The sequence below is a fragment of the Engraulis encrasicolus genome, chromosome 17 (genome assembly GCF_034702125.1).
Source record: "Engraulis encrasicolus isolate BLACKSEA-1 chromosome 17, IST_EnEncr_1.0, whole genome shotgun sequence".
Lineage (NCBI taxonomy): Eukaryota > Metazoa > Chordata > Actinopteri > Clupeiformes > Engraulidae > Engraulis > Engraulis encrasicolus.
The window spans coordinates 2,072,032-2,099,530 of record NC_085873.1 but is presented as its reverse complement, the minus strand read 5'-3'; the positions used below and the strand labels follow the sequence as shown (position 1 = coordinate 2,099,530).

The window sequence follows — 27,499 nt, the reverse complement described above, 5'->3', positions numbered from 1 at the left end:
AAATCATTGAACATCATTTTGGGTACAGTACACAAACTCGACACAAGGTGGCAGGACATCAACTATTACAACGTATACCAGGGGAGAAAGCGGCTCGCCCGACTGTCCTTCCTCCTTGGATGGACATGGAGGAACAACGTCATATCCTTTGGTGATCTTCAGATTTGCAATAATGTCTTCAAACTCAGAGGAAGTCTGAAAAGGTCAAACCAAAGATTTTCAATATGGCAAACCAAGATAACACGTAGCATGCGCCCCAATGCAACGAAGTGGGATCATGTCCGGCCTCCTAAATGTGCGTGCCTTTCCAATTTAACTGCATTCATTCTGCTAGCCTCCTAAAGGGCCATGGCTGCCATAGGATTGCAGCTTAGAACCTTATGTCATATCGATGCCGGAAGAACTCCTTATGGACCATCTCCGCCTAATCTATAATCCCTGGTCAAACATCAATATCATAAGTGTTTGTATGTACCACATTGCAGTTCTGACCAATTGGTAGGATATGGTGTTTCCAAAGAGATTCCAATACCTCCAAAGCTCTCACCATATTTGGCTGCTCCTGAGCGGATGCTGAACTTAAATCCTCACTTCTCTTCAACAGTCTGATGCCACCTCGTGAATTCTATGTTTTAGGGCGTAAAACACAAACGTTATTAGATGTGCGGTAGTGAAATGATTTAACTGAATTCTGATTGGATGCCTTAAGGGTCAGAGAGGATAAATGTGGAAGATGGGTAGACGATGAGCAAGGTCATACAGGGATGTCAATGGTCATATGTGTTTGGGAGTTGATGGAAACTGAAATTACTGCACTGGAATGCAAATGTATTTCATTATTTAGACCAGGACTGCCAAACTCAAAAGTGGCCCAGGCAGTGTAATTTTATTTGGCCTGGGAGATCATTTCAAATGTGTATTACAGGTGGCCAATGAAATACTGTCCAACACAATGCAGAGGTCAGTGAAGTGAACGTACATTCTTGTGGGAGTGAGCTGGTGGTTTCCCGGGTCCTGCAGAGCCCTGAAGGGACTGCCATACACTGCTGTAGTCCTCTGCCTTACCAGTGACCTGTGTGGGCACACACAAACACACACACACACGCACGCACGCACACACACACAAAAAATGCATTTACACATGCAAACAGAAATGTATTAAGGCATCAACTGTAAGCAATCTAGGACATCAAATCAAATAAGAATAGGAGAGATGGAGATGTATCTTAAAGGGACACTGTGCACTGATACGGGGCTGCCTATTGGCAAATTTGATCTTTTCATGAAAGTTTACTTAGTAATAAACTAATATTTTCTAGTATGCCCCAAGTACAGTCAATTTTAAAGCTAAAAATGGCTATTTCTGGAAATTCAAAATTGTGGACCATGGAGAAGATCCCCCTTTTCATGTAAGAAAAAGTGCAATTTTTTCAGTCATAGTGGATACTTAGAATTTTATGGTGGTGGTAAGTATTCATGAAAAAGGTAACATTAGTGAATGGGTAGCATGAATTCTGGAAATAAACAACTAAAAATATCACACAGTGTCCCTTTAACTTTCTTTTTGTGATCCTCATTTAAAAAAAACAATACAAACATGAAAACTATATACAGCAGGGAAAGTGAACCCATAAAATCCTGTAATTAAATATTTTCAATAATAGATGACAACAAATGGAAATACAGATACATAGTTCTTCAAATACAATGTTACATGAAGTAATAGTTTGTACCTTAACTTTCTGCTGGTTTCTCTGATTGAGGGCTTTGAGAGGCAAGTGTCTGTTAACCCTAGGATCAGCCTTGAGATTGGAGCCTTTACCCTTAAGTAGCTGCAGGATAAAAACAACACTTCATCAGGCAACATAATTTGAATGCATATTTTAGAAGACTTATTTGGATAGGAAAGTGAAGATGGGAACAGGAATGTGCTTGTATGACTTCATACAATTGTATGACTCTGAAATGTATGGATACAGTCCTTCAGGATAAAGGAAGTCATACAAGATATTCATTTGGATCTTAGCATGACCAGTACTTCATTTTCTGATGTTATGTAACATATTTGTGTATTTGAAGTGACATATCTGCTTAAGTGGAAGACCTGAGAGATGGGATTGTCAGCATTTGGTACTATTAATTGCTTGCATATTTGGAAGGATTGGGATCTGTCTCTGCCTGGAGAGTTCGCCAGGCTAACCACACACACAGTATGAGGCACAAACCAAAGTTTAAGAAGATGCTAGTGACCATTGGAGGGATGAGGGTGGAGTGAGGTAGGGCATTAAGTTGGAGTCTGTGTCGAGGTTGAGAGGCAGTACAATACAATACACACACACACACACACACACGCACGCACGCACATCCCTTGACAAACAAATGTTCACACTGGTGCTCGTACTGTACCTGTGTGGGGACGAGTGTGGAGCGAGGGGGGTGGGGGAGGCCGGTTATCTGCAGTATCTTGCGTCGAGGCCGAGAGGAGAGGGAGGCTGAGAGGGGGGAGGGCTTGACGGCGGCTGTGGGCTTATGGGAGCCCTGCTGCTCTAGGCGAGCACCATGGCTGACGTTTATCAAGGCGCTCGCAGGCAACCGGTACACACGACCTCCAGAACACCTACAAACCCACACGCGCACATGCAAGCACACACAGACACAGACACAGACCATTGACAGTAAATAGAATGGACGCCAAATCAACGCTATTTGCCATTCAACGCTTTGAAGCCAGATTTGGGAACATTCCAACTTACATTCCACCTTAGCAACGCCAAACGCAGGTGCTGATTGGACAACAACAAGACTTCTAACGGTCAATCAAACCATGTTCTGATGCTCATTGGTGAATTTAACTTTTAATATCTCTCTAAAATAAAACATCACCACAAAAAATCACCACCCTGGTAAGTTGGAGAGCAAGGGGACCTACTAGTTGAGCGAAAAATGATCCCCCTGGAGTGGCATTTAAGGGAGATACAGGGTTTTATGTCTCTCATAGGAATGAATGGGATTTGGCCATTTTTTGGTCTTTTTGGGTCCAACCTTGGCTCCAACTTGGCTTCAACAATGAAATAGAATTTTGGCCTCCATTCTATTTACTCTCAATGGCACAGACACAGACAGTGCAAATGTGAAACAGGACTAGCTGGAACAGTCAAGTCAAGTGAAGCAGAACTAGCTGAAACAGTCAAGTCAAGTCAAGTCGGTTTTATTGACAATTTCTTTACATGCACTGGTCATACAAAGAATTGAAATTACATTTTTCGCTTACAACGGTATGACTAACTGTTTCGACACTTATTTACTGCCTTTGGTTTGTATCAGACATGACATCGTACAGGACCTCAGCTAACTGTGATGCAATGTCATGTAATGCATTGTAATGCAATGCAATACTACCCAAAGGAGGCATGGTCAGAGAATAGAACAGAAGATAGAAATAGAGGAAAAAACACTCAAATTCAACAAGCCACAGGAGCAGTCCACACTCACCTGAAGCTAATGTAATAGAATACAGTCAGAGCCTGCAATGCAGCCATAGAGTCTGTAATAATGTAATGTAATGTAATGCAGCCATAGAGCCTGTAATAATGTAATGCAGCCATAGAGCCTGTAATAATGTAATGTAATGTAATGCAGCCATGGAGCCTGTAATAATGTACAGCAGCCATAGAGCCTGTGGTAATGTAATGCAGCCATAGAGCCTGGCCACACTGACCTGATGGTGAGTCCTTCAGAAAACTCCTCATCGAACATGAACACTAATCGAACACTAGTACAGGACCTCAGCTAACTGTGATGTAATGTAAATGTAATATAATGCATGTAATGCAAATACAGCCACACAGTCTGTCCAGTGTCCACACTGACCTGATGGTGAGTCCGCCTGTGAACTCCTCATCAAACATGACATCGTACAAGACCTCAGCTTCCCGCTCGGCTGTGGAAGGAGACGCGGAAACGGATTGTAAATTCTGATATTCTCGTTTTATTTAGTCCGATGGAACTTTTCTCACACGGTATTCTATTCCCACATGGGAAAAATGTAAATGCCTTATCTTATGAATGCTGTGTTATTTTTAACAAACCTGTATATGACAACATAGAGTACATGCTGCTTATGGCAGCTTTAACAAAACAATCAACAAGTGTGATCTTATGAACAAGTTTTTATTTTTCTCAGTAAAAAGGCGACTGTACAGTTCTATATACCTCCTCTGATGCCGATGACGGTTCCTCTGAGGCCGAGAGGAACTGAGAAGCCCTCCCTCACGTTCACCACACGATCCAGCAGCCAATACTGCGCATCTGGGTCAGGCACCACGCCATGCTGCTGCTCTAGAGGCTACAGAGACACGCACACACACACACACACACACACTATAAAGTAGCCTACTAGTACAACAGTTATAGAGTCGCAACAGACTAGCCAGGTAAGCCAGACTGGAACATGAAAAGCATAGCATTTAATTTCGCACCCACTCCATTGGTGAAGTTGTGGAAACAGTCGGTTTATGCTCAAACAGATAACAGGCCATTGCAACCAAGACGATGCCGTGCTAAGCCCTCTTCAATGAATCGCTACTTCTTACACAGACAGAGTGATGTGATTCTAGATTGTGACAGGACAGTGTGAGAGCAGACAGGAAATGTGCAAGAAGATAGAGAGACAGGGTAAGGTTGGGAAATGAACCAGGGCGGACTTGAACCAGATTCCCCAAGGGCATGCAAGCCAGTATGTGGGGGCATTACCATGGTGGGCCATGGCACCCTGTCGACGAAATGGTGTGTCGTTTTGGATTACGCCATTCCAACTCGTAAGGTAAAAATACTGTCTTTTCTGCAGATAGGTGGGTTCGTCTGTTACTAGGCTAGCACCACAAAGGATAACGCATACAGTAGACCACTGACGAAGATATATAGACAGCGGCCATTTGATTCAAAAGTGAAGCAATGGTGGAACAAGGAAGTAGAGCAGCATTTCCCATGCATCTCTACGGGAGACTTGAAACGATGCATCTCCTATAAAATTCTTACTGAGTCTACTCTGTGTTGTTTGGACGGTAGTTTACCGTCCGTTTCAAACAATCCAAAGATTTTTTCGGACTGACCCTTCATTTCAGAGTGCTATTAAATTGTTTGAATGACCAATGAGCATTGTTAGTTGAGTTGTTAGTTTTAGGATGTAGGATTGTTTCAGAATCATTTAGATTGACAGTCAAACACGATGAGCAGGCGGTGTCAGCCTATCAACACTTGTTCTCGGCGTTGCTAAGGTACTCTTCCAGATATTTGAGGTGGAAGTATTCTTGCAGATCAATCGCAATCGAGTTCTATAGAAGCCCCGCATGAGATTCTAATAGTGGGCCCACCTAGGATTGCCACCTCTGTCTGACAAGAAACCTGGACATTTCAACAGCCCTATCGACCATTTTTCTTTTGAGTGCTCTTCATTGAATGTCGAAGGAAAATACTTTTCCTCAGAGAAAGACCATTAAAGGGGACATATTGTGAAAAAACACTTTGTTAGGGCTTTCCTACTCTTGTTTTGGTCTCTACTGGTCTTGCATACACTCCAGATGTGAAAAAAAACCATCCAGCCCCTTTCTGTGAGTCACCAGGCGAAATTTGACACCGCCTCCTGTGAGCCAGTTAGCAGTTCCCCACCTGTGTGACGTGATATAGGGGCCGACCAATGAGGGTGCTGCCCGGCGGTGTCCAGGCCTGCCCCCAACGGAAATCCCCACCCACTAATTCATGGAGTGAAGAACCTGCGTGTCCGCCATTGTTGTATCTTAGCTTCATCGCTAACGGGAACCGAGCTTTGGCAAGCAAAAGCAAAAAAAGGTGTTTTGTTGTCGGTTGTGGGGAACCACACAAGTCTGTGCATCTTCTTCCAACTGACCAGAGAAAATCTGCGTGGCTAAATTTCATCTTTGATGGCAAGATTCCACCAACACTTGGAAAACAAATTACAGTGTGTGCGAACCATTTGGCTGAATACTGCTTTGGAAACTTGGGACAATACCATGCAGGATTGGCACACAGACTTTGCCTAACCGAGGACGCGGTCAACTGGCCGTGATGTGTCGACAGGTGAAGGACCTGTAAGTATCTTCAAATGTGTTCCCCCTTCTAGCTACTGTAGTGGTGTGACAAGGTTACTGTAGTGAATGGTGTGGTAGGTGCTATGCGTAATCTTATGCTAACCAAGCCACTGATGTTTTCTTGTTTGCCAACCAGTTAAATCAGTAGCCCAAAAGTGGACTGCAAAAGTGTCTGATTGACGTGAAATTATCATACTAGTAATAACTACGAATAAAACTTTGATGAGCAGTGTTCTAGGCTGGTTGTCCAGACATTCCACGTCTCCTGTCACGGAGTCTGACAACAAAGGTCACCAATGGCTGCGAGTCAGATGATTATTAGAACTAGAGCTCTAGTTCTAGAGGGATTCTCTTTTGGCAATATGGTAGTGAGAGCGTGCAGACAAGACCATAATCTCCCTTTTGATGTCTGGTGATAACCATGCAACTTCACTTAGCCTAGATAGCGCAGCTAAGTTAGGATGAAAATCTTGAAATTATAGCCAAATCTACATCTGATTCTGTCCGTCTCCCAAAGCCCCCTCCTCCTAACTTGTATAATGATGTCGTTAATCCGCTATTCAATATCCCCTCGTTGCTGTCCCCAAGCACACTTCATAACAATTGTGTTTATGGCGATTGTTATGAGGTGTGTCACAGGGAATTTCAACCTCGCCCAGGGCGCTTGCCCTGTCCACTTTATGTGCAAACGCAGTCTGATGCGCAAAAACATACAAAAGAAAAGAAGAGCTCTCAAATTGACCTATGTAGGCGAGACATTACCGTCATTGGAAGTGGTTCATAACTCGTGCCCATATTTTGAGCGATTGTTAGTTAGGATGAAAATCTTGAAATTATAGCCAAATCTGCGTCTGATTATGTCCGTCTCCCAAAGCCCCCTCCTCCTAACTTGTATAATGATCGTCGTTAATTATCCGTTATTCAAGTCAATAACCCCTCGTTGCAGTCCCCAAGTGACACTTCATAACAATTGTGTTTATGGCGATTGTTATGAGGTGTGTCACGGGGAATTTCAACCTCGCCCATGGCGCTTGCCTTGTCGACTTTGTGTTCAAACTAATCTGATGCGCAAAAACATAGGCAAGAAAAGAAGAGTGCTCTCAAGTTGACATATGTAGGCTAGGCGAGACATGGTATAATTTACCGTCATCTGAAGTGGTTCATGACTCGTGCCCATATTTGTAGGCTATGTTTCACCTTTCTAAAGAATGTAATCGAGATAGAACAGCAAGTTGTAACGGATAAACATGCTCTTTTCTTGATATAGAGAATTCTACACACAAGTAGCCTGCCCCCATCATTTAGGCCTACTGATGAGAGTATATTATTATAAAAAATGAATTTCAAAACTAATAATCAATCTGCAGGCACTATTCCTTTTGATTGAAAGCTTTTATCACAAGCAGAGTAGGCAGGCAGGCTATACATTGTTTTACTTGAGTGCAGCTTCTCAAAATGTCTGTCTTTGTACTCTCCAAGGCTCCAGCCCAGCCACATCTGATTCCTCCCACAAGAGAGGTCGCCTGTCAAACCACCAGAGAAACGAACCGCTGGCACCAACTGTCCATAGGTACACTTGGACCTCACTTGGACACACTGGATAATACCCTGGATGTGCACCCTTCAACTGTTCCATGCAGCTTGTAACCTATAAGGTATTATGCAAATAAAGTGTTGTAAGCAAAGCATGCTGTGGACCAAACGGTGTCCCTGTTACAAGAGGTAGCCTAAGAAGTAGCCTTCATTTATGGTGTAAGTACAACCTTAGTACATTATATTGCATACACTAGTTATTCCATTGTACCTACTGAGGAGGGAGAAAAAAAGGAACAACCCAAATTTGACCCAGTCAGTGCCGATTCAGGCACATTGCTCTGTAGATTACTGAAGACCAGAGTCTGAAGGAAACTATGGCAGGTGTTTGTTTACATATTGTTTTACTTTGGTCAGCTTTACCAACCTATAACTAAGAGACATATGTTAGCCCTAAATGTAGAGAAAATGAATAGGTAACCGTGGGACCTCCAAGCATACTAGACAGTAGCTCTAGTGTCATTTTTATTACGACTGTTGTCGGCCACAGCCATGCCACATAACCAATACATAATGATAAACCTCGCACTTCACATAACTTACCCTCAGCTGACTAGATTCCCCACTGCTTCCTTCCCCACTCCTCGCACCCTCAAAACTCGAACACAGAATACAGAACACAGGCGTAACACAGAACACAGACTTCATGTGTTCTGTGTCACGTCTGTGTTCTGTATTCTGTGTTCGGGTGTTGCGTATACAAAATGTTAGTACTCTGTACAATTTCCCAGACCCTATGTCAATTACAAAGCATAACTTTCAAGACTGGTGTAAACTGTAGTTTCAGTTTCTTTTGATTGAAAGCTTTTGTTACAAGCTGAGTGTAAATTATACTCTCATGCCATGTCTCTTTTCCAAATGTATGTCTCTTTGTCCTGTCTCAGTAACAGACCAGCCAGATCGGATTCAGCCAGAAACAGAAGTCTACTGTAAAACTGACCCACCTGTGACTGAAGAATGGAACCTGACTGAAAGTGCTGGCCTGGCATACAGCTGTCTATGAAGTGAAGGTAATTTGTCTGAACTCTCTGAAATGTTTTAGTTATTTTGTCATAACCATGTCATCCTTTAGTGAGTACTGTATTGCAGCAGATTCATTATCAATTGCAGCAAGGAAAAGGCTTCATGGAATGTCAATTAATTACTTTGAGGGTGCCGACACAAATGAAAACGTTATATGTAATAGAAAAGGGGTGCATCTTTCAGCAAGTGTCTTTAGTCAGTAAACAAAAGACACAATGCAAGGTACGCCCCTATTTTATTACACCTGAATAGAAAAAAATAGAAAATGGAGATTTCTATTCAGGGCGTGCAGTCTACTTTATGCTGCTGCAAAGACTATGGCCCGTCCACAGATTCCCTCACTGAGCCTCCACCTCCCCTCAATTCAACACCAGTAAAGACCCATCGCCTGCAGCATCATCTTACAATTACAATTTGCTCCAGAAAGTGTATGTTGGCATCCCTTGGGAAGTGAAATGTTAATTGCATAGATTTTTGACTATTTGCATTGTATACACCACCATTTTCACGTTCGATTTTTCTCTTTATTTCCTGGAAGTCCTCCATTTCAATGAGAATGCTGCACGAGACCAGGCCACCACGTCCACAGATCCCCTCTACAGGATCCATTACTCCAATGCCATGAAGAGGGAGGCAAGAGTGAAGCCCGTATAAAATGAGGCAACATCTGGTAAGTATTTCTTATTTTAATTATATAGAAAAAGTAATAAAAATAAGACTTGTAATCTGAATTAAAACAGTTAAAATAGTATATTTACATAAAAAATTACACTTTGAATAGTTCAGCAAAATTAATGTGAAAATACAGTAGAAATACAACATGTCTTTCATTGCATAGGATGCGTTGAAGACGTGGGCCTGAGAAGGAGGGGGTGATCACCAGCTGCATCTTCCGCTTCAACGCAGGGGAGGCAGTCTGAAGCCCATGTATTGCTGTTGACTATCTGGAAACTCCCGACGAACACGCAGGACGACACATGATGGAACCACGATGGCGCCCAAGGAATCCCCAACACCAACTGACAAACATCCTGTACGCCAGATATCTGTAACGGCTACAAACAAAATGTGCTTTTAGATGACTTTCATAATAAAAAATGATTTTGGTTTCTACACACGTTTTGGGTCACTTTGTATTTGAACATATTAGTCATACACAAAATGTACCAGTCATAGGGCATTCTTACATTTCATTGGTGTTTACAATATGGCCTTTACTGATATAAAGGCATGATCACAAGAACAGGGGTGATAGTGAAAAAAAATCCTGAGCTTGAACTTTTCCCCCTGCTCTAACGACGACGACAAGATACTGCATAGTGACGTAACGTAGGCCTATTTTGACACATTATTCAAACATTTAATAGCCTGTGTATGACCATAATTCAAGCCTGATAGTAGAAGAAAACCCTGCACCTGTAACACTTTATATAAGAATAACCTAATGGCTAATTATTATCAATGCTTTTATTTTGCAAACTCTGTCAAGCCTGAAATCAGGCATCAATCAGCCCTGCAGGAAGTAAGATAAGACTGTTTGCTGAAAATGTAAAGTTGTCATACATTTGTGATATGGTAGAAGTAAGGAGTGAACATACTGCTCTATGCCCCGTAGCCGTACTGGTCCATGATCTGCTCTGTAGATGTTGTACATGGCTTGAAGCACATACACATTGAGGGACGTGGCATAAAATCCAGGATGGTCGATAACACACTGAGGCTGAGTGCCCTCCACCTGCTCCATGCGCCTTGTGACCTGTTAGGTAGTAGGATGATACAGGTAAGGTGAGTATTGCAAGCAAATACTATGGTGGCCCTGTCACCTGAGGAGGCCAAAGTAGAATTAGCCTAGTGTGGTCAGTACTAACCGGCACATGATATTTGTTACAGTTACTACATTGCATCTAATGTGGGGATGAGACGTTACTGGGGGGATGCCCTAAAAATATTCCCCCTATTTAGCCAGTGCAGGATCACACAACAATCTAGCCTACTGCAGACCAGTTACTCTACCAAGGTATTGTGCTGGAAGGAACCCATGGCATGTGTATTATTATTTACTTATACTTTTACTTTGGCCACCCTTGTTTACGCTAACCCTACATGACAAACACCAAGAGATACGCTACACACTAAGTGATGGAGAAAACTAGTTACCTCTGGGACCTCCTGACAGCACAAGCTCTCGTGTTCAGTAGGCATTGCACCACTGTTCCCGCATCGGCACCTATGAAAGGACGAAGGGAATGAGTCAAATTTCCTCCAGCAATGTACAGTCTAGGTGATCTCCTTGACCACGTCCCCTGTAAAGCTAAAGGCTTTTGTATTGTCATGTCATTGTAATTTCTAAAGTTGCTGTACGAAGGCACACAAGCTATTTGTCTTTCTGAAGGTTCCATACCATTTGAAATGATAGCGCCTATGAAATGGTACAAAATATCGCCTCGCCTAGCCTTTCCAGGCAAAACACTGTTCAATGTTTACATAGACTAAAGATAATAGAAATACAGAGGGATGCAATCATATTGTTTGGTCAGTATCTCTAATAGGACGATTACAGTAGGCTACGTTTACTCTGCTAGTAGCTGGCTAGCCTGTCTGCTGAAACTTGAGAGATCAGCGATGCAGATGGAAAGAAAGTACAAAATTGACTAACCATTCAGATACTGGTTTTGGTATTCGTGGGGATCTAGGTGGCTCCTCTTCCTCTTGTTCGGCGTCTGGGTCTGACAAGGGGTCAAGCACGTATGGCTGGATAATTGCCGGTCTGTTAAAAGCCATTGTGATTTGGTGGTGCTACGCTCCAGTTCTCTCGCGGCCAACCTGGCTGTTGGCTGCGCCGCAAGCCAAGACGGGGCGTGGCTAGACCAGGGACCGAGCAGAACCGCGCAATTTATAAGTGACTGGCGCTGACAAGATTTCAAGCTGGCGAAACTTTGGTGTTCTGATGATTTTGAATAAATAACTTCATGGACGTGTTCTGTATAGCCCATAGACCAATTCTAACTGCTGTATGAAGGGATTTAATATGTCACCTTTAAATATAGGTCAGTTAAGTGTGTGTGTATATATACTATGTGTGTGTGTCTGTGGTGTGTGTCTGGTAATTGCAGTCATAGTTGATTTCCCTCATTCCAGGTACATGCACACATATGGCCTTAGAGGTAGTCGCTATTAGCCTGTGAAGAAAGCATCAGATTGAGGGGCTTCCTGTGCATGTAACTGTATGGTGGGACTCACCCTGTACAGCAGATGTGGCTTCACAGTCACCCGCACTTTCTTGTTGCTCCTCTTCACCTAGAAACGGCAAAAGTCAGAGGAAATTGGAAAGAGTCAGGAAAGGCGAAGTATACACGGTATTAAGCATACACTGTGTGCAGAATTATTAGGCAAACATGTTTTTTGGCCATATTGTCTTTTTTATGCATATATTCCAACAGGAATCTATATGAACATGAAAACCTATTGGATTTAAACATTCCGGGCTATGCATATATGTATAATAAGATGGGGGTGTGTTCGAAGGTGCCCAACACCTTATATCAGGTGTGCATAATTATTAGGCAACTTTGTTTTATTCAGGGAAAATGGGCCACAAAATAGATCTAACCAACTCTGAAAAGTCTATAATCAATTTTGTCTTCTAGAGGGATGTGGTTGTCTTGAAATTGGCAAGACGTTGGTCACGTTAGCACAGAACTATCAAATGCACCGTTACAAAGTCATCAGTCTCATAAGAAATGTCACTGCCAAAAACTGAGAAGATTTTAACGTGAAACTACAAAAAAAATATTACCCTGCAGTCCTATCATATTCCAGAAATCTACACAGAGTGTCCAGAAGAACAGGGTATTGAGCACTCAGAGACATGGCCAAGGTAAGAAGGGATGACACTAGACAACCATTTAACAAGTTAATTAAGTCAGGACTGGGCCAAACATACCTGGGGACAGAGTTTTCAAAGGTATTATGGACGTGGGAAAGTAACTCTTTACAGACAGGGTGGATAAGCGCATGGTTGGGTCTTTGAGAGGGAGAAATTTGCATCTTTGAAGAAGACAACGGTATTTATGCAGTACTTTGCTGGCATTTAAGTGCAACTCAGGACCTCATCTGAGTGTGCACATTACTGATCTAGCCATAGGCTCATCTACCTGGTCCATTAACAGTCACTAGTGCATAAAACCATTGAAAAACCTGTCTAAAGACAATTCTTTACCCAGTCTTGACTAAAGTTTCTTGTTGAGTGGTCTTCAGGTTTCAGCCTGTTTTACCTTGGCCATGTGTGAGAGCTGAATACAATGCTCTTGTGGACACTCAATGTAGGTTTCAGTTCTGGAATATAACATCACTGCTGGGTAATAGTTTTGTGGTAGTTTCATCTTCAATTCTTCTCAATCTGGCAGTTACTTTGTGAGCACATGTCATGCGACACTGATGGCTTTGTAACAGTGCATTAGATGGATGTGACCAATATTTTAAGACAGCCACACCCCTCTGGAAGACTTCAAAATTGTTAATAGTCTTTTCAGAGTTTGTTTGATCTCTTTTGTGGCCCATTTTCCCATAGGAAAACAAAAGTTGCCTAATAATTATGCACATTAATTATGGCCTGATATAGGGTATTGGGCTCCTCCAATCACACCGTCTCTTATTATACAAATATGCATGCTCAATTCTCGTTTGCAATGGGGATGTTGAATAGGGAAAGGTCCTCCTACATTTGTTGTGGCTAGGCTGACAGCAGGAAAACCTTATTGTTTTCTCCACGGAGGCAGGGTGTCATCGAGGCCACAACAAGCACAGATCGAGGAGGTGAGTCACGACAATGGACCCATTCGCCCTTGTCTCACCTTGGCCTTTTCCAATTCCTCCTCGAGCTTCTCCACGATGCCGGTGTCCAGGATCTGGAGGTCACATGAGGTCCTGGAGGTGGTGCTGACGGGGAGGGTCTTCAGCCAGCTGGTGATCTCCTGCACCTTCTCCGCACTGCACACAAAGCAAACACTTATTACGAAAGAAGGTCACTGGAGCATCTCAGACATGGAGGATGATTTTGTGTTTTTATTTAGAGCAGTGCCAAACTAATGTTTTGATGTTATTGTGTCTTCATCAAAATCAAAAGTCAAGTCTTGGTAAGATAGATTTGGATTATTATTTACACCCCTAGGTAAGACATGGTTATATATTAGTAGTAGTATATTTCTCGCTAGGAGAAATCCTTTACTTGGCGTACCCGTTCCCATCCTCTCCAGACCAGATGTCATCCTCATAGAAGATGTCCTCATTGCTGTTATTAGACACATAGTCAAACACCTCAGAGAACCTGGGAAGGGCAAGTTAACACTGATATTAGTCCATTGTCCTTGGTCTAACATAAAGTACATTATACTGTATGTAGTTAACTATACATTACATGGAATTTGAGTGAATATTCTGCCTTGCATTGGACAAACAAACAAACACACAATGTACTAGAAACACCTTACATTCTAGATATGCACCGATCAACCAATGTATGATCGGCCGATGTTGCCTAAAAATAACTTGATCGGCAGCCAAAAGGCAGATTGCAAGATATTACATTTCTCACATACCTTTTTACCTTCGCCAAGACAAAGTCGGCGAAGGTTATGTTGGCGAAGGTTATGTTTTGACCGCTGTGTATTTATTTATTTGTGAATATGTTTGTTTGTATGTACTTCGTATAACTCAGACAGAACTGAGCCGATTTTTATGAAATTTAGTGGGATGATTGGTCATGACCCAAGGAACAATCGATTAGTTTTTGGGAGTGATTGGGTCAAAGGTCAAAGGTCAAGGTCAAAATGTTTGTTTGTACTTCGTATAACTCAGATAGAACTGAGCCGATTTTTATGAAATTTAGTGGGATGATTGGTCATGACCCAAGGAACAATCGATTAGCTTTTGGGAGTGATTGGGTCAAAGGTCAAAGTCAAGGTCAAAAAAGTACATTGAGCCGATTTTTATGAAATTTAGAGGGATGATTGGTCATGACCCAAGGAACAATCAATTACTTTTTGGGAGTGATTGGGTCAAAGGTCAAGGTCAAGGTCACGAAAAGGTCAAAAACGTAAATTCAGCCGATTTATATGAAATTTACTGGGATGATTGGTCATGACCCAAAGAACAATCGATTACTTTTTGGGAGTGATTGGGTCAAAGGTCAAGGTCACGAAAAGGTCAAAAACGTAAATTCAGACGATTTTTATGAAATTTACTGGGATGATTGGTCATGACTCAAGGAACAATCAATTACTTTTTGGGAGTGATTGGGTCAAAGGTCAAGGTCAAGGTCACGAAAAGGTCAAAAACGTTTTTCTTTGCCAAGCACTACATGCCAGAACAACGTCTGCATGCGGAATTGAATAAGAGGTCAAGACTGGGTCAAATATGTAATATTACGATATTCCGGTCCGCTTTAAATGAAAATAACACCAAAATTTGGAGAATGTTATGCCCCACACTCTGAAGATGGCCAGAAAAAAATAAGTGGCGTAGGCGAAGGTTTGCGCTCTACTGAGTGCCCATTCTAGTTTTGTTTTGCATTTACATCTGACACTGCGCATAGAAGGCCTATCCTGAGGCACTGGCTCAGGGCGCAGTTGAAAAATCAGTGGTAAAAGAACGCATCTTTCCTTCTTTGAACTTCTGTGCATCTCACCTTTACATTCACCATTCATATCTGCATCAACATGAGCTTATTTCTCAGAGCCCCACATTTTTTTCCAGAGATCTGTGATTTGCTAATGACTTGACACATAAACACGCGACAACCTCTCATTGTCAGCCACATTGACAGACAGACGTACAGACAGACAAACCAACGCGACCGAAAACATAACCTCCTTATTGGAGATAAAATGGCTACAGGTGAGGGAGAAAGAGGTTGTAATATTTCAGTTTCAGTTCAATCTTAAATACTTAAATAATTTGACGCAATAATTCATTTTACATTACATTGAATAATACTGTACTGTAGATACACTACATTACCACATTTCTAGTCTGAAAGACATTGTACATTTCCAATTTGAAAGATGGACTACATGTGTTACATAGCCTCCATAGGTTACAGTGCATATTAAAATTATGATTATGAATGGTCTACTTCCAAATCGAAAACATCGATTCCAAATCTTTCTGTGATCGGCAGCGATCGGTGATGGGCAGATAAAGATTTTAATGATGGTTTAACGGTGATTGGTCCAAAAAAGCTGATCGGTGCATAATACAGTCCATGGTATATGAGTGGAAATTATGTCTTACATTAGACAAATACACACACACACACACACACACACACACACACACACACACACACACACACACACACACACACACACACACACACAAGCAAGCACATTGTGCTGGGAACACCATACCATGGAATATGAGTGTAAATGATGTCTTGCATTAGACACACACACACCCATGACGCACACACACACAATAAAGATAAAGACGAACCTCTCAATGTACTCCGCAAGCAGCTCCTCTACTGCGGCAGAATAGAGCCACTCCTTCTCCGTCTTCTTGGTATAGCCCTGCACTTCCTCGTTCTTCTTGTTGAACTTGAGGTTCAGGCCCACGTTTGCATACTTTTCATGGGGGCTGTTGAGACGTGGGACATGACATCCAGGGTCCATTTCAATATGTAATCTACTGTCCTCCCTTGCAATTGTGGCCCCGTGATGACATCATGAGACGTCATTGACGATAGAAGTTTAATTCGATATCTTGCAAAAGCGCAATAACAAGGTAATTTTCTCCTGCAATCAGGATGTTGAAAGAGGAAAGGTCCCCCAAAAGTTTTTGTGCCTAGGCTGACAGTAGGGATACGTTATCATTTTCTCCACTGAGGTGGGGCTTCAGCGAAGCGCTAGGCCACAAGCACAAGATGAGGACAGGAGTTTGGATAATGGAATGCACACCACAACATGTAGCCACCAGTGGGAGCATTACAGATTATGTGGCGTCGTGACCTCGGAAGGCCTCTAGGGCTCACCGGGAAAGAGGCAATTGCCTCAATGTGACTAACCTAGTATAATAAAGGAGAAATAAAGCAAGCCTAGGCCAACTCATTGATCTAGAATCAAGCCTGTATCAGACTTTTGGCCCTCATGATTTGAAAGGGTATTGTGTCATTTCATATGACATATGACATGGAAGGCCACCAACATAAATAACGCACACAATGTTTTATTAACCAACTTTTGAATTTCCCTTTCCATGACAAAATGTCTTGGGAATTAGGAGTAGGTGTTTGTTGTCAAGGTGGCCACGTATATGCCAAATGGCACATTTGTTATGCTCAATAAACAGCCATGGGCAATCGACGTAAACCTTTCCTATGAGAAATTAGCCTGGCAAACCAGACTAAATGTGAGATTAAATGTGAATATTTAGTCTGGCCCCGATCAATGAGACATTGGGAGATTGCTGATGGGAACAACCCGTTGTTTTTCAAACCATGTCTGTGCCTATAGGCCAACGCTCTGACCAAAACCCCGCCCGATTTACATCCAAAGATTCAAAACAAATCTCCTGCGTTGTGATTGGTGCGCCAGTTTCAGGGCCTGGGGCATTGTCCGAGGCTAGACCCACTCGCAGGGAAAAATAATATTAGCTGCTGGTGGGTGGGGCTAGTTTACTAGGCTAATGAGAAATTGCATAGGTAGCCTTTAGACTCTCATTTATGAGACCGTCTGGTGTTATACAGGCAAGTTTTCACTCACTTCTTCTTGGAACCTCTTCCCAGGTAGATGCTTCCGGAGAACCTGGAGACGGCGTGGGGGGTGATGCCGAGACGAGTGGCCAAGATGTAGGCAGGACTGTATTTCACAGAGTATCTCTGTGGTTCGGGAGTAAGGAGCACAAAGTCAATAAATTCAATATAAAAATGAAAGCAATGGAAATTGGCATCAGGACATCTGAACTAAGAGATATTAACTGGACAGAGAGATCACACAAGATTTTAGTAAGAATTAAATTATTCGATCACAGCAGCAACATTAGGGTAGAACTCCCAACAGGTGTAAGTGACCCTATAATGGGATGGCCCAACCAAACAGCACTTACATGCTGGTTTCGTATTAAGGCATCGAGCTGAGGCTCACAAGGGGTAGAGAAGACCACTCGCACTCGTCCCTCGGTGATGACATCACTGGAGTCTTGCACCTTCAGAGGACACAGAATTGGTGCAGAATTGGTCAAAGATCACAACTTGGCCCAATAAGCATTACAATGCAAACAACACAAATTAGGGCTAGACTATAGAATGGGGCAGCCATTCACTAATTGGTTAAGGAGTCTGTGTTAGAATTGGAAGGTTACAGGTTAAAATCCAATACCATCCATGGCTTATCAGTGCCCTTGAACAAGGCAACTCACCCCAGATTTCGTTTGGTCGTTTCTGGTGTACATGTACAGATACCCTCACTTTGGATAAGAGCGCAATGAATTTTAATGAAATGTAGTGTAATGTCAAGATATTAGGTATGAACAGACCTCTCCCATGGTTCCATAGAATGGGTTTCCCACCATGAACACAGTAATGCCAGGGGGGTAGAGTTCCTCCAGGGTCCGAAAGCGAGTGGTGGAGGAGGATGAGTCAAAGGCCTTGATGTCCTGGGAACAGAAGAAGACCATGAACAATATAGCCTTTGGAGGAGCAAGGGACATCACCCTAATCCTTCTAGAATTGTACTTGGACATTCTACAGCTCATATCCACCTCATTATCCATGTAATGCAATAGAATGTCATGTAATGGCGGCGCCATTATTATCTGGGTAGCAGATGCCAACACTAAATCATTGATAAGGGCTCCAGACAGCCAAACCTGCCGCAGTTTGTGATATGACATCATAGTGAAAACTCAAAATTTGGCTGAAGTTCAAATCATGTACATGTGATGGTACTGCTATAAAGAAAGGGAAAATGCTGCAAAAAAGGAAACACTGACAGGAAGGCAGACGACATTTGGGCAGATGAGCGCTTGCAGTATCTTGACAATGGGCTTTGTGGGTGTGGCTAAATTGGCTTAGGTACCATATACCCAGGTACCAAGTTCGAGCCTGACCCACAGAGATTTCCCGAACCTTAACTCCATCTCTCTCTCACTCTTTTCCCATCACATTCTCTAGCTGCCCAATCCAAATAAAGACACAATAGTCATAAAAGGCACAAACGTCCAATAAAAAAAAGTACCTTGACGACGGTCTGGTAGGCATGGGGCAGGATCTGCTTGGCCCACTGCTTCTCCAGGTGCACCTTGCCCTCCGGGGTCGGTGTGTACTTCCTTCCCACCTGCAGCTGGGTGTACAACACCAGCACGGTCTCGTTTATAATCACACCCTTGCTCTTTTCAAACCTGGACAGAAGACAAGTACTCAATTGTTTCATCTTTGTATATTTAAGTTTTCATTTTTATTTCTTATTCTTATCTACAGGCCCGGAGTGGACCCTTTTCTCAGTCCGGGAATTTAATTCAAATTCAGGCCACTCTGATATGGAGGACAAAATGCACGCCTCCCTCTTAACATCTGACTTCCCTATCGCTGACTTCCCTATCACTATTACCTTAATTTAACAATTAAATTAAATGTAGGCCTAACTATTTGAATTAACAATCAAAAAGTAATGTAGGCTTCATAGACAATTATTGATTAAACAGTGGTTGCCTGTTTAATTTGGTCTCATTTTGATGCATTTTCAGCAATTAGTTCATCTTAAATCCTTACCCGTTTCCACAGTGGTCCTGGGCTCCATGCCTACTGCATTCTGCATACAGCCTATCCTTTCATTCACTTATTTGTTACTTATTTAATTATGGCTTTGTTAAATCATCTACACGTTTTAATCTACACATATCATGGTTTTCTTCTGTAGACTGTGGCATAGCCTATTTTATAGGCCTATCATCATAAACATCTATTTTGACTAACTATCTTCCTCTGGCCCTTCAGTACTCCTACCCTCATCTGGATCATCTGCTGTGCTGACGCTAGAAAGCATCCCATAGGCTAAAGAAGACATTTCATATTGAGCTGATGCTTACGCACCTGTAGAAATGCTGCACGCTATAACAGCGAGATGAAATAGGCTACAGTTGCAGAGGAGCTAAGCATGACGGCGACTTTGAAACTGTTTACCAAAAACAGCGAATGTAAGGATTCCTTTCCTTGAGGATATACACTGCAAGCACGGGATGTAGGCGAACGTGTCTGCATGTATTTGTGGCATTGCAACTTGAAAATAGAATAGATTCCCGCGGGCGTGAAGGGGGTCTCACATTACAATGAATGGTCATTCGCTGAGGGCTTGCCTTTCACGATGCTGATTCCGCAGATAGAACGTGCAAACTCTCCAGTAATTAATTTTTAGAAAGACAACTAAACTGTCCCTGTGCGCGCGAACCAAGAGCAATATTGGTATACAGCACTTATAAATGATTTAAACAGCATGTTTGACGTGCATTTAATAACAAATAGTATTTAACAATAAATGTAATAGCCCCTGTTTAATATAGGCCTATCTATTGCGTTAATAACTGATAGTGCTCGCAGGTGGTAATGCAAGGTAATGCGTGATGAAGTGTTTGGCAACTCTCTTCATCAAATGGAATGTAGCCTAATGTAAAGCAACAAGTTTTCGGTTCTTCTATGAAAATAGGAATACACTTCAACCATAGCATAGGCCATAAAGCCTACATTGTGACATTTTAAAAGCTGACAGTAAGTTGACAGTTGATTTGACATCGCAAACATCGCCACGTTATTTGGCTAGAGATTTGGCTATTTGGCTAGAGTCTAATATGTCTATTGCGTCAACCTGTGCGCGCTGGTAGTAGGCTACAAATAAAGCGTGATGAAGCGTTTGGGAATCTGTTCATCAAAATGGTTAACTGGCAAGTTTTCGGTTCTTCTCCGGAAGTAGGAATGCACTTTAAAGCATAGATAATCCTATAGCCTACATTGTGACATTTTTAAAAGTTGACAGTAAGTTGACAGTTGTGACAGTTGCAAACGCTCGCCACGCGTTAGACCATATGATAACCTATATGATAAAATTCACAACCAGGCCAATTATCTATATCTCTTTCAGTAACCTACCAGCTTGTCTTGAGAAGATGTCAGTTAATTTGGCACATTTGGCTGCCACTGCCTTTCTTTTTTTTATTTTAGCCCTCTTTCTGCTTTCCATCACTGACGCTCTGTTTCGCGCCAGTGTGATTTAAAAAGACGAGCTTTGGGCCAAACCTTCTGAAACACGTGGGAGGGGTCGGGGGGAATTATACTGCTTACATGGTAGTAGAACCACATAATTTCTAGGAAGGGGCTCTTGACCTATTTAATCCACTATGATGCAACTGGCGGTTGCAACTTAATTGATATTAGTGCAAGAATAAGACACAAGAAGTGACCAAAAAAAAAAAAAGTTAAAATTAGTTGTCGCCGTGGGCCACGTCGATGGTTTGGGCCGGGAAAACTCCCGATCACTTTAATGTCCACCCCGGCATTGCTTATCTATCATTTTCAGTCTTATTTCTCACTCAAGTCCACCATCAGCCATTCACCTACAAGTCCACCAAGTGTATGTGCTCACACAAGAATAACAGCACCCCATTCTATGTTTTCTGGAACAATTGACCATGAATGAATTACACATCGCTGCAAATTATACGCAAATTCAAAAATTAAGACATTACAGAAATCAACTGAACCAAAGAAATGAGTGATCATGTCAACGTGGGGAAGATTCAGTCGACTTAAGTGCATGGGATCCAATAAAATGCACATGCAAGCAAGTCAGAATTAGTGAGGATGGACACTGATGAGTTGGTCAATGGATCAGAGGGTTAAAGTTTCATCCATGGCTGAAGTACCCTTGAGCAAGGCACCTAACCCTGCACCAAGAAAGTAACAAGTGCCCTGGAATAACTATAAGTCACTTCGAGTGCAATGCAATACTGTGGTATTATGTGTCTTACTGCTCTGTAAGGCCTTGCACCTCCTTCTCCCAATCTTTTTGCTCCTTCTCGTTCAGGTACAGCACTCTGACTGGGGGTGGCTTTTCCAGGTACAGCTTGGAAACACCTTGAGGCTCTTCCAGGAAGAACCTATTAATAATAATAATACATCAAATTTGTATAGCGCTTTTCTAAATACCCAAAAGACGCTTTACAGAACATGTAACATAAAACAAAAACATGAACAGACATTCAAAGACATACAAAGACTAAAACACAACACAACGGCAATGGAAAGTTCTTTTATTAATGACCAAAGAGAGCGAGTTAGCAGAACAACAGAAAGAGAACATTTTCCCCTTTTTTGGGAGGGTATTTTTGGGCCTCCCTACAGGAAAGTGAAGAGCAGACGGCAGAAAAAGGGGGAGAGAGAGACTGAGACTGGGTCAGTGTGGACTGGAACCTGGGTCCCCATGGGCATGCAGCCTACACATGGCACGGTGCATCACTGAGCTGCGCCACAACACTCAGGAGAGAGGCCAAGGAAACGGGAAAAAATGACAGGTCTGATGACACTGGTGTATTACTTGCTCTCTGAGAAAAAGAGTTGTTGTAGGACACTTAAAGTGATACTGTCCCATTTTTGAAAATAGGCTTATTTTACACTTCCCCTTGAGTTCGATAATAGGGTGGTAAAATTTGCACTGCCATACCCAGAGAGCGGTTGAAAGTACAGGAGAAGGGTAAACCCCTATTATTGAACTCAAGGGGAGGTGTGAAATAAGCTTATTTCCAAAAATGGGACAGTTTCACTTTAAGTCAGAACATCAAGCAATATTGTCTTTAAGCAAAATGTTAACCAAAGTTTCGGCAGTAAAATATTCCATGAAGTTCTGAGTGTGCAACAACATCTCCTTTCACAACGTTAACTTTTGGACTGCTGAATGCACCTCACTGTACGTTCACAACCGAAGAAACTAGTGCCTTACTTGCTCTCCCCAGATCATTGTGCTCCCCTTAGATCAAAAGTCGCATCAAAGTGATGCCTTACTTGCTCTCGCCATCGGACACAGCCACCACTCTGGCTTCCTCTAGATGGGGCCAGTTGACGAACACCGCCTTCCCCAGGAGCTCCACTGCCACATCATCACACACCTGCAAGCGTGGCATAGCTATAATATTACAGCATAGCATAGTATTGAGCCGTGGCCTAGTGGTTAAGGAGATGGCCTTTGGATCAGAAGGTTGCAGGTTCGAATCCCATCATTCCACTCCATGGCTGAGGTACACTTGAGCAAGGCACCTAATACTGCTCCAGGGACTGTAACAAATCGCCTACCCTGTAAATGACTAAGTCACTTTGAATAAAAGCGTCAGCTAAGTGTAATGTAATGTAAAAGTAAAGATCAGAACATAGCATGGCATAACATAGCATACAGTTGCATAGCGGAGCAGAGCATAGTGCTCCCCTTTGATCAAAAGTTAATGAGTGCAGTTACATTCTGGTTTCGATTGGAATAGTCGGTATTCGACTGTAGCGAAGGGGAGTAGAGTTGCCCAGCTGGGACTCGAACCCAAACCTTCTAGGGTAGTAAACTGGGGCTCTGACCGCTACACCAAAGAGCCAGGCTCGTTGGCGTGACAGTCAGAACACACCCACAACCCTTGTGATGGTCACTCCATCACATCGACTAAAAAAAATGCCAGAATATTCAGTCGTAATCTCTACTCTCCCATCCTAAATACTGGCACAAAAGTCTATGAAATAGTTAAGGAAAATGATTTGATGAGTTGAATCTTACTCTAATCTAATCTAATAAACATGGTTAGTCATGGGTGAGCGGTTAGGGCGTCAGACTTGCATCCCAGAGGTTGCCGGTTCGACTCCCGACCCGCCAGGTTGGTGGGGGGAGTAATTAACCAGTGCTCTCCCCCATCCTCCTCCATGACTGAGGTACCCTGAGCATGGTACCGTCCCACCGCACTGCTCCCCATGGGGCGCCACTGAGGGCTGCCCCCTTGCACGGGTGAGGCATAAATGCAATTTCGTTGTGTGCAGTGTTCACTTGTGTGCTGTGGAGTGCTGTGTCACAAAGACAATGGGAGTTGGAGTTTCCCAATGGGCTTTCACTTTATGGTTATCTGCCTGGTGTCTTACCGGATCCCCGTCTTGGTTGTCCAGGATGTCCAGGATCATGTTGTCCCCTCGACTCTGGTACTGGAACACCACTACCCCAGACCTCTTCTTGTAGAACTACAACAGCAGAGGACAGTTACGGTACTTTATTGATAACAAAGAACATTAACCCATTCATGCCTCAAACACCTGAAAAAAATGCCTGCTAATTGCCCAACCCATTTTTTGGGTATAGGTACCGTCAGCCTGTAAAACCCTACATATCTCAGCCTCTGAAGCACATATAAAAACACAACATCAGTATTTTAAAGCCAAGCCCCTCATCCTGCATTATAACATTCAATCATCTTCACCATTTTTAATCAAGAAAATCTCAAATTTCATGAGCTTAAAGCTGTATCATGCAGCTCCCGGCGCTAGGGTCAATGTTGCGCTATGCAGCATCCAGCATCAATGGGTGAGTGTGTCCAGCAGCCTACACATCATAATCATTGCGGGTCAATCAGACACATTGCACACATGCAATGGACTAGAGATTTACTTGTTTTTTTTCCCTGACATTATTTCTTTTTCTCTACAAGTCTAGGGCCGTATTAAACCATCAGACGGGGCCGTATACAGCACCCAGGCCTTGGGTCCTAACAACAGGTGATTTTGGGGTAGGCAGGGAATCTGCCATTGAACAAAACAACAACAGGTCAAAGGTACTAAAAGGTATTGAAGGGGGGAGGAATAAATATAGAGCCTGGAGTGGTCTCCTGCAGGGTACACCCATGCACTCACTAGCACTGCTCACCTTGTGGGGAATGTGTTTTAGGGTGGGGAATCCACAGAAGTAGAGGGCCCCCCTGTCTGCCCCGTGTGTCTCACGGCTCAGGGCTACACGCCAGGCATCCATGGGCACCGAGGTAACTCTGAGAGGAGACAAGCACACCATTCAATCAGCCTTGAGGAGGGACAAATTGGATTCATTAGCTATAATCCAGCGTCACATATTCCAAATGACTAGGCTTTACCTGCTGAATTCACCAGGGTGATTGTGTGGTTGAATGATAATCTAGCTGAATTGGACAGGTAAAAGAAGGTCATTTGGAATATCCCATTTTTGGAATATATCAATTTTGCCCATCACTGTCAATTAGTAATCACACAATCAGCATTCAAACGGCTGTGAAAAGTCTATATATACGGGTGATGGTCAAATAATCACAATATCAATCTATTGTACAGATGTGTTACAAATTGAGTGAACTATTCCTAGCATTTTCATGACCAGTACTGGTGTACTGTACACGTACACCAGCAGTCAGATTACACAGAGATGAGAAAGATAACATTATGCATAGCTATGGTTATAGATAACATGCTGTATGTCTATATGCTGAAAACTGGTCTGTAATTTTGCTGCATCTACATGTTCTTTATGGTCATCTTAATGTTCGCCGTCCCCTCTTAAACAAACTCAAAACATCCGTGGACATCACCATGTCTTATGCGTACTTCAAGACTTTACTCCATTCAACATCCCGAATGCAAATGAGAAAATGAACTTTGAATTCCGCTTTTGGGAGACATTGAATTAAACTTTTATCGTCAATGACGTGATGCGATGTCATCACGGGGCCACAAGCACAATAGAGGACGGGAGTTTAGATAATGGAATGGACACATGCGTGGCGAATTCAGATGATTCCTGGGATTGACCTCTATACCTATGATTGGCCTCTATGCCTCCCCTGACCATTCCCCCCCACCATAACCTAACACCTGGGCCCCAAAATGTTTGTGTGCCCGTCACTGTTCCTGAGCATTAGGCTGCCCACTTACTTGACATGGCAGTGAGCGACGCAGGGGAAGACGCCGGGTAAAGGGGACTCAAAGGAGTAGTCTAGGTCTCTGTCGAACGTGTACAGCGCACACTCCGTATGCCTATTCCTGGCCTTCTCCGCCCTAGTCAACTGGCCATTATGAGGCTTCATAGCAGCAAGGAGCAATCTCTGAGGGAGGACGAACACAAGCACAAACACTTTACTTTCACACAGTTAAAAGGCCAATGTTCCCAGACCCACACTACTCCACCTGAAAGCCATGCAGAGGCCAGTCTGTCCACTGTACTGTGGCCCTTTAATGTAATGTGTAAATTAAATAAAAATATTTGTATTATTGTTGTTGATATTATCATTCACCTCATCTATGAATGGGATGAGGACCACAGCCTCCCAGTCCTGCTGTTTCCCATTGATGTCTGTGTTGAATTCCTCTGGGTAGTAGTGGATGATGGGCGAGCTCCTGGATGTCATCAGGTGCTGCAGACAGAAGCCACAAAGGAAGAAACACCAGCACAGCAGGAACAAAACAGGAATCAGACATGGCAGTCAGAAACCACACAGGCATAGAGGTAGAAAATAACACTAGAGGACACAGCAATTTGCGACAGCACTGGGAAATGGCAGCTGGAGCTTCCAAACTTCCGTAGGTAGTGTAGGTAACTTCAGGCAATGCAAGTCAATGGAGATCACGCCCACCCCTGTCAAGAAATTAACTAAAACTGTGTAAATATGAAGTAACACTTTAATCAAAGACCAGATTTGAAATGTCAGGCTAAATATCTACTTAAATCATATGAGTCGATAAAATACATTTAAAAATCAAATAATATATTTTATGAACATAGTTAGCAACACACTTCAACTATTGTCCTTGTATAGTGTGTTGATGGACATTTTCACATGATTAAGCCATTTTTGACAGCGGTGAGCCTCGTTCTCCGTTAATTTCCATTTCTCTGATCTACCTACAGATAATGGCCGCTACAGATTGCCGTAAAAAGGGGGGCGGGGTCCTCTCTAGTGTTATTTTCTACCTCTATGCACACAGGACAGTTTAATATGGGGAAAGGGTGGGGGGATTATTATAAATATTTCAGTTCAACATTTTCATCCTCTGAAATTCTATAAACAACTTGAAAATAAAAACTGAATTTGGAAAGAAAAAACACACACACAGGAAAATGTCAGCAGGAACAAAAAAGGAATCACACATGGCAGTCTGCTGGCCTGGTGGCATTGTGTGAGTGTATTTGCCTAAGATATATACTGTATGACTTGGTGTGTATTTAGGCATCCAGTAGATGACACACACATGCACCGTGGGCAGACGGGTGGGCAGACAGAGACAGACAGACAGACAGACAAACAGACAGACAGACAGACAGACAGACAGACAGACAGAGTCATTTCAATACCCAGCCCAACCACCTTCAGGGGGCAAGGTAACAAAATAGGAATCAAGTGGGCAGTAGTGAAACAGTGGAGTACGATGAGCAGAAACATGATAATACAGACGCATTGTATTGCAGGCACACATATTAGAATACTAGATTTGCACTTTGATCTCAAACTATTCAACTTTTTTCAACTTGTGAAAGACAAAAAAGCTAAAGCAAATCAGCTACACAGACCAGCGACCACTGGAGTAACATGAGCAAAACAAGACACTGGTAAAAAAAAAGATCTGGACAATAATTCAGCTGCAGAAAAGACAATTTATTATTATATTTATATTGTATATCATTGAGTGCGCTTATATGCAGTTCAGTATCCTAAATATGAGGCTTGATGAAATTCGGGATAAGGTGTTTATATGA

At 42.7% G+C, this 27,499-nt stretch overlaps 1 protein-coding gene across 3 annotated transcripts in view; it reads right to left on the bottom strand.

Annotated features, from left to right (window-relative positions):
* Positions 1–27,499, bottom strand: part of LOC134467686 (5'-3' exoribonuclease 1-like) — a 47,615-nt gene that overhangs the window by 4,949 nt on the left and 15,167 nt on the right. Inside the window, exons 15-35 of one of the 3 annotated variants that reach the window (XM_063221540.1) lie at positions 26,040–26,159; positions 25,681–25,850; positions 24,650–24,767; positions 23,875–23,970; positions 22,768–22,871; positions 21,738–21,866; positions 18,956–19,118; positions 18,255–18,374; positions 17,826–17,924; positions 17,483–17,598; positions 16,215–16,358; positions 13,960–14,049; positions 13,577–13,712; positions 11,964–12,020; positions 4,213–4,345; positions 3,871–3,940; positions 2,407–2,617; positions 1,734–1,832; positions 980–1,072; positions 533–625; positions 79–195 (exon numbers count right to left, since the gene is read on the bottom strand). In XM_063221540.1, coding sequence (XP_063077610.1) covers positions 79–195; positions 533–625; positions 980–1,072; positions 1,734–1,832; positions 2,407–2,617; positions 3,871–3,940; positions 4,213–4,345; positions 11,964–12,020; positions 13,577–13,712; positions 13,960–14,049; positions 16,215–16,358; positions 17,483–17,598; positions 17,826–17,924; positions 18,255–18,374; positions 18,956–19,118; positions 21,738–21,866; positions 22,768–22,871; positions 23,875–23,970; positions 24,650–24,767; positions 25,681–25,850; positions 26,040–26,159 — 2,478 coding nt within the window. The remainder of the gene's footprint in view (positions 1–78; positions 196–532; positions 626–979; positions 1,073–1,733; positions 1,833–2,406; positions 2,618–3,870; positions 3,941–4,212; positions 4,346–11,963; positions 12,021–13,576; positions 13,713–13,959; positions 14,050–16,214; positions 16,359–17,482; positions 17,599–17,825; positions 17,925–18,254; positions 18,375–18,955; positions 19,119–21,737; positions 21,867–22,767; positions 22,872–23,874; positions 23,971–24,649; positions 24,768–25,680; positions 25,851–26,039; positions 26,160–27,499) is intronic. The other 2 variants (XM_063221541.1, XM_063221542.1) reach the window with 2 other exon arrangements.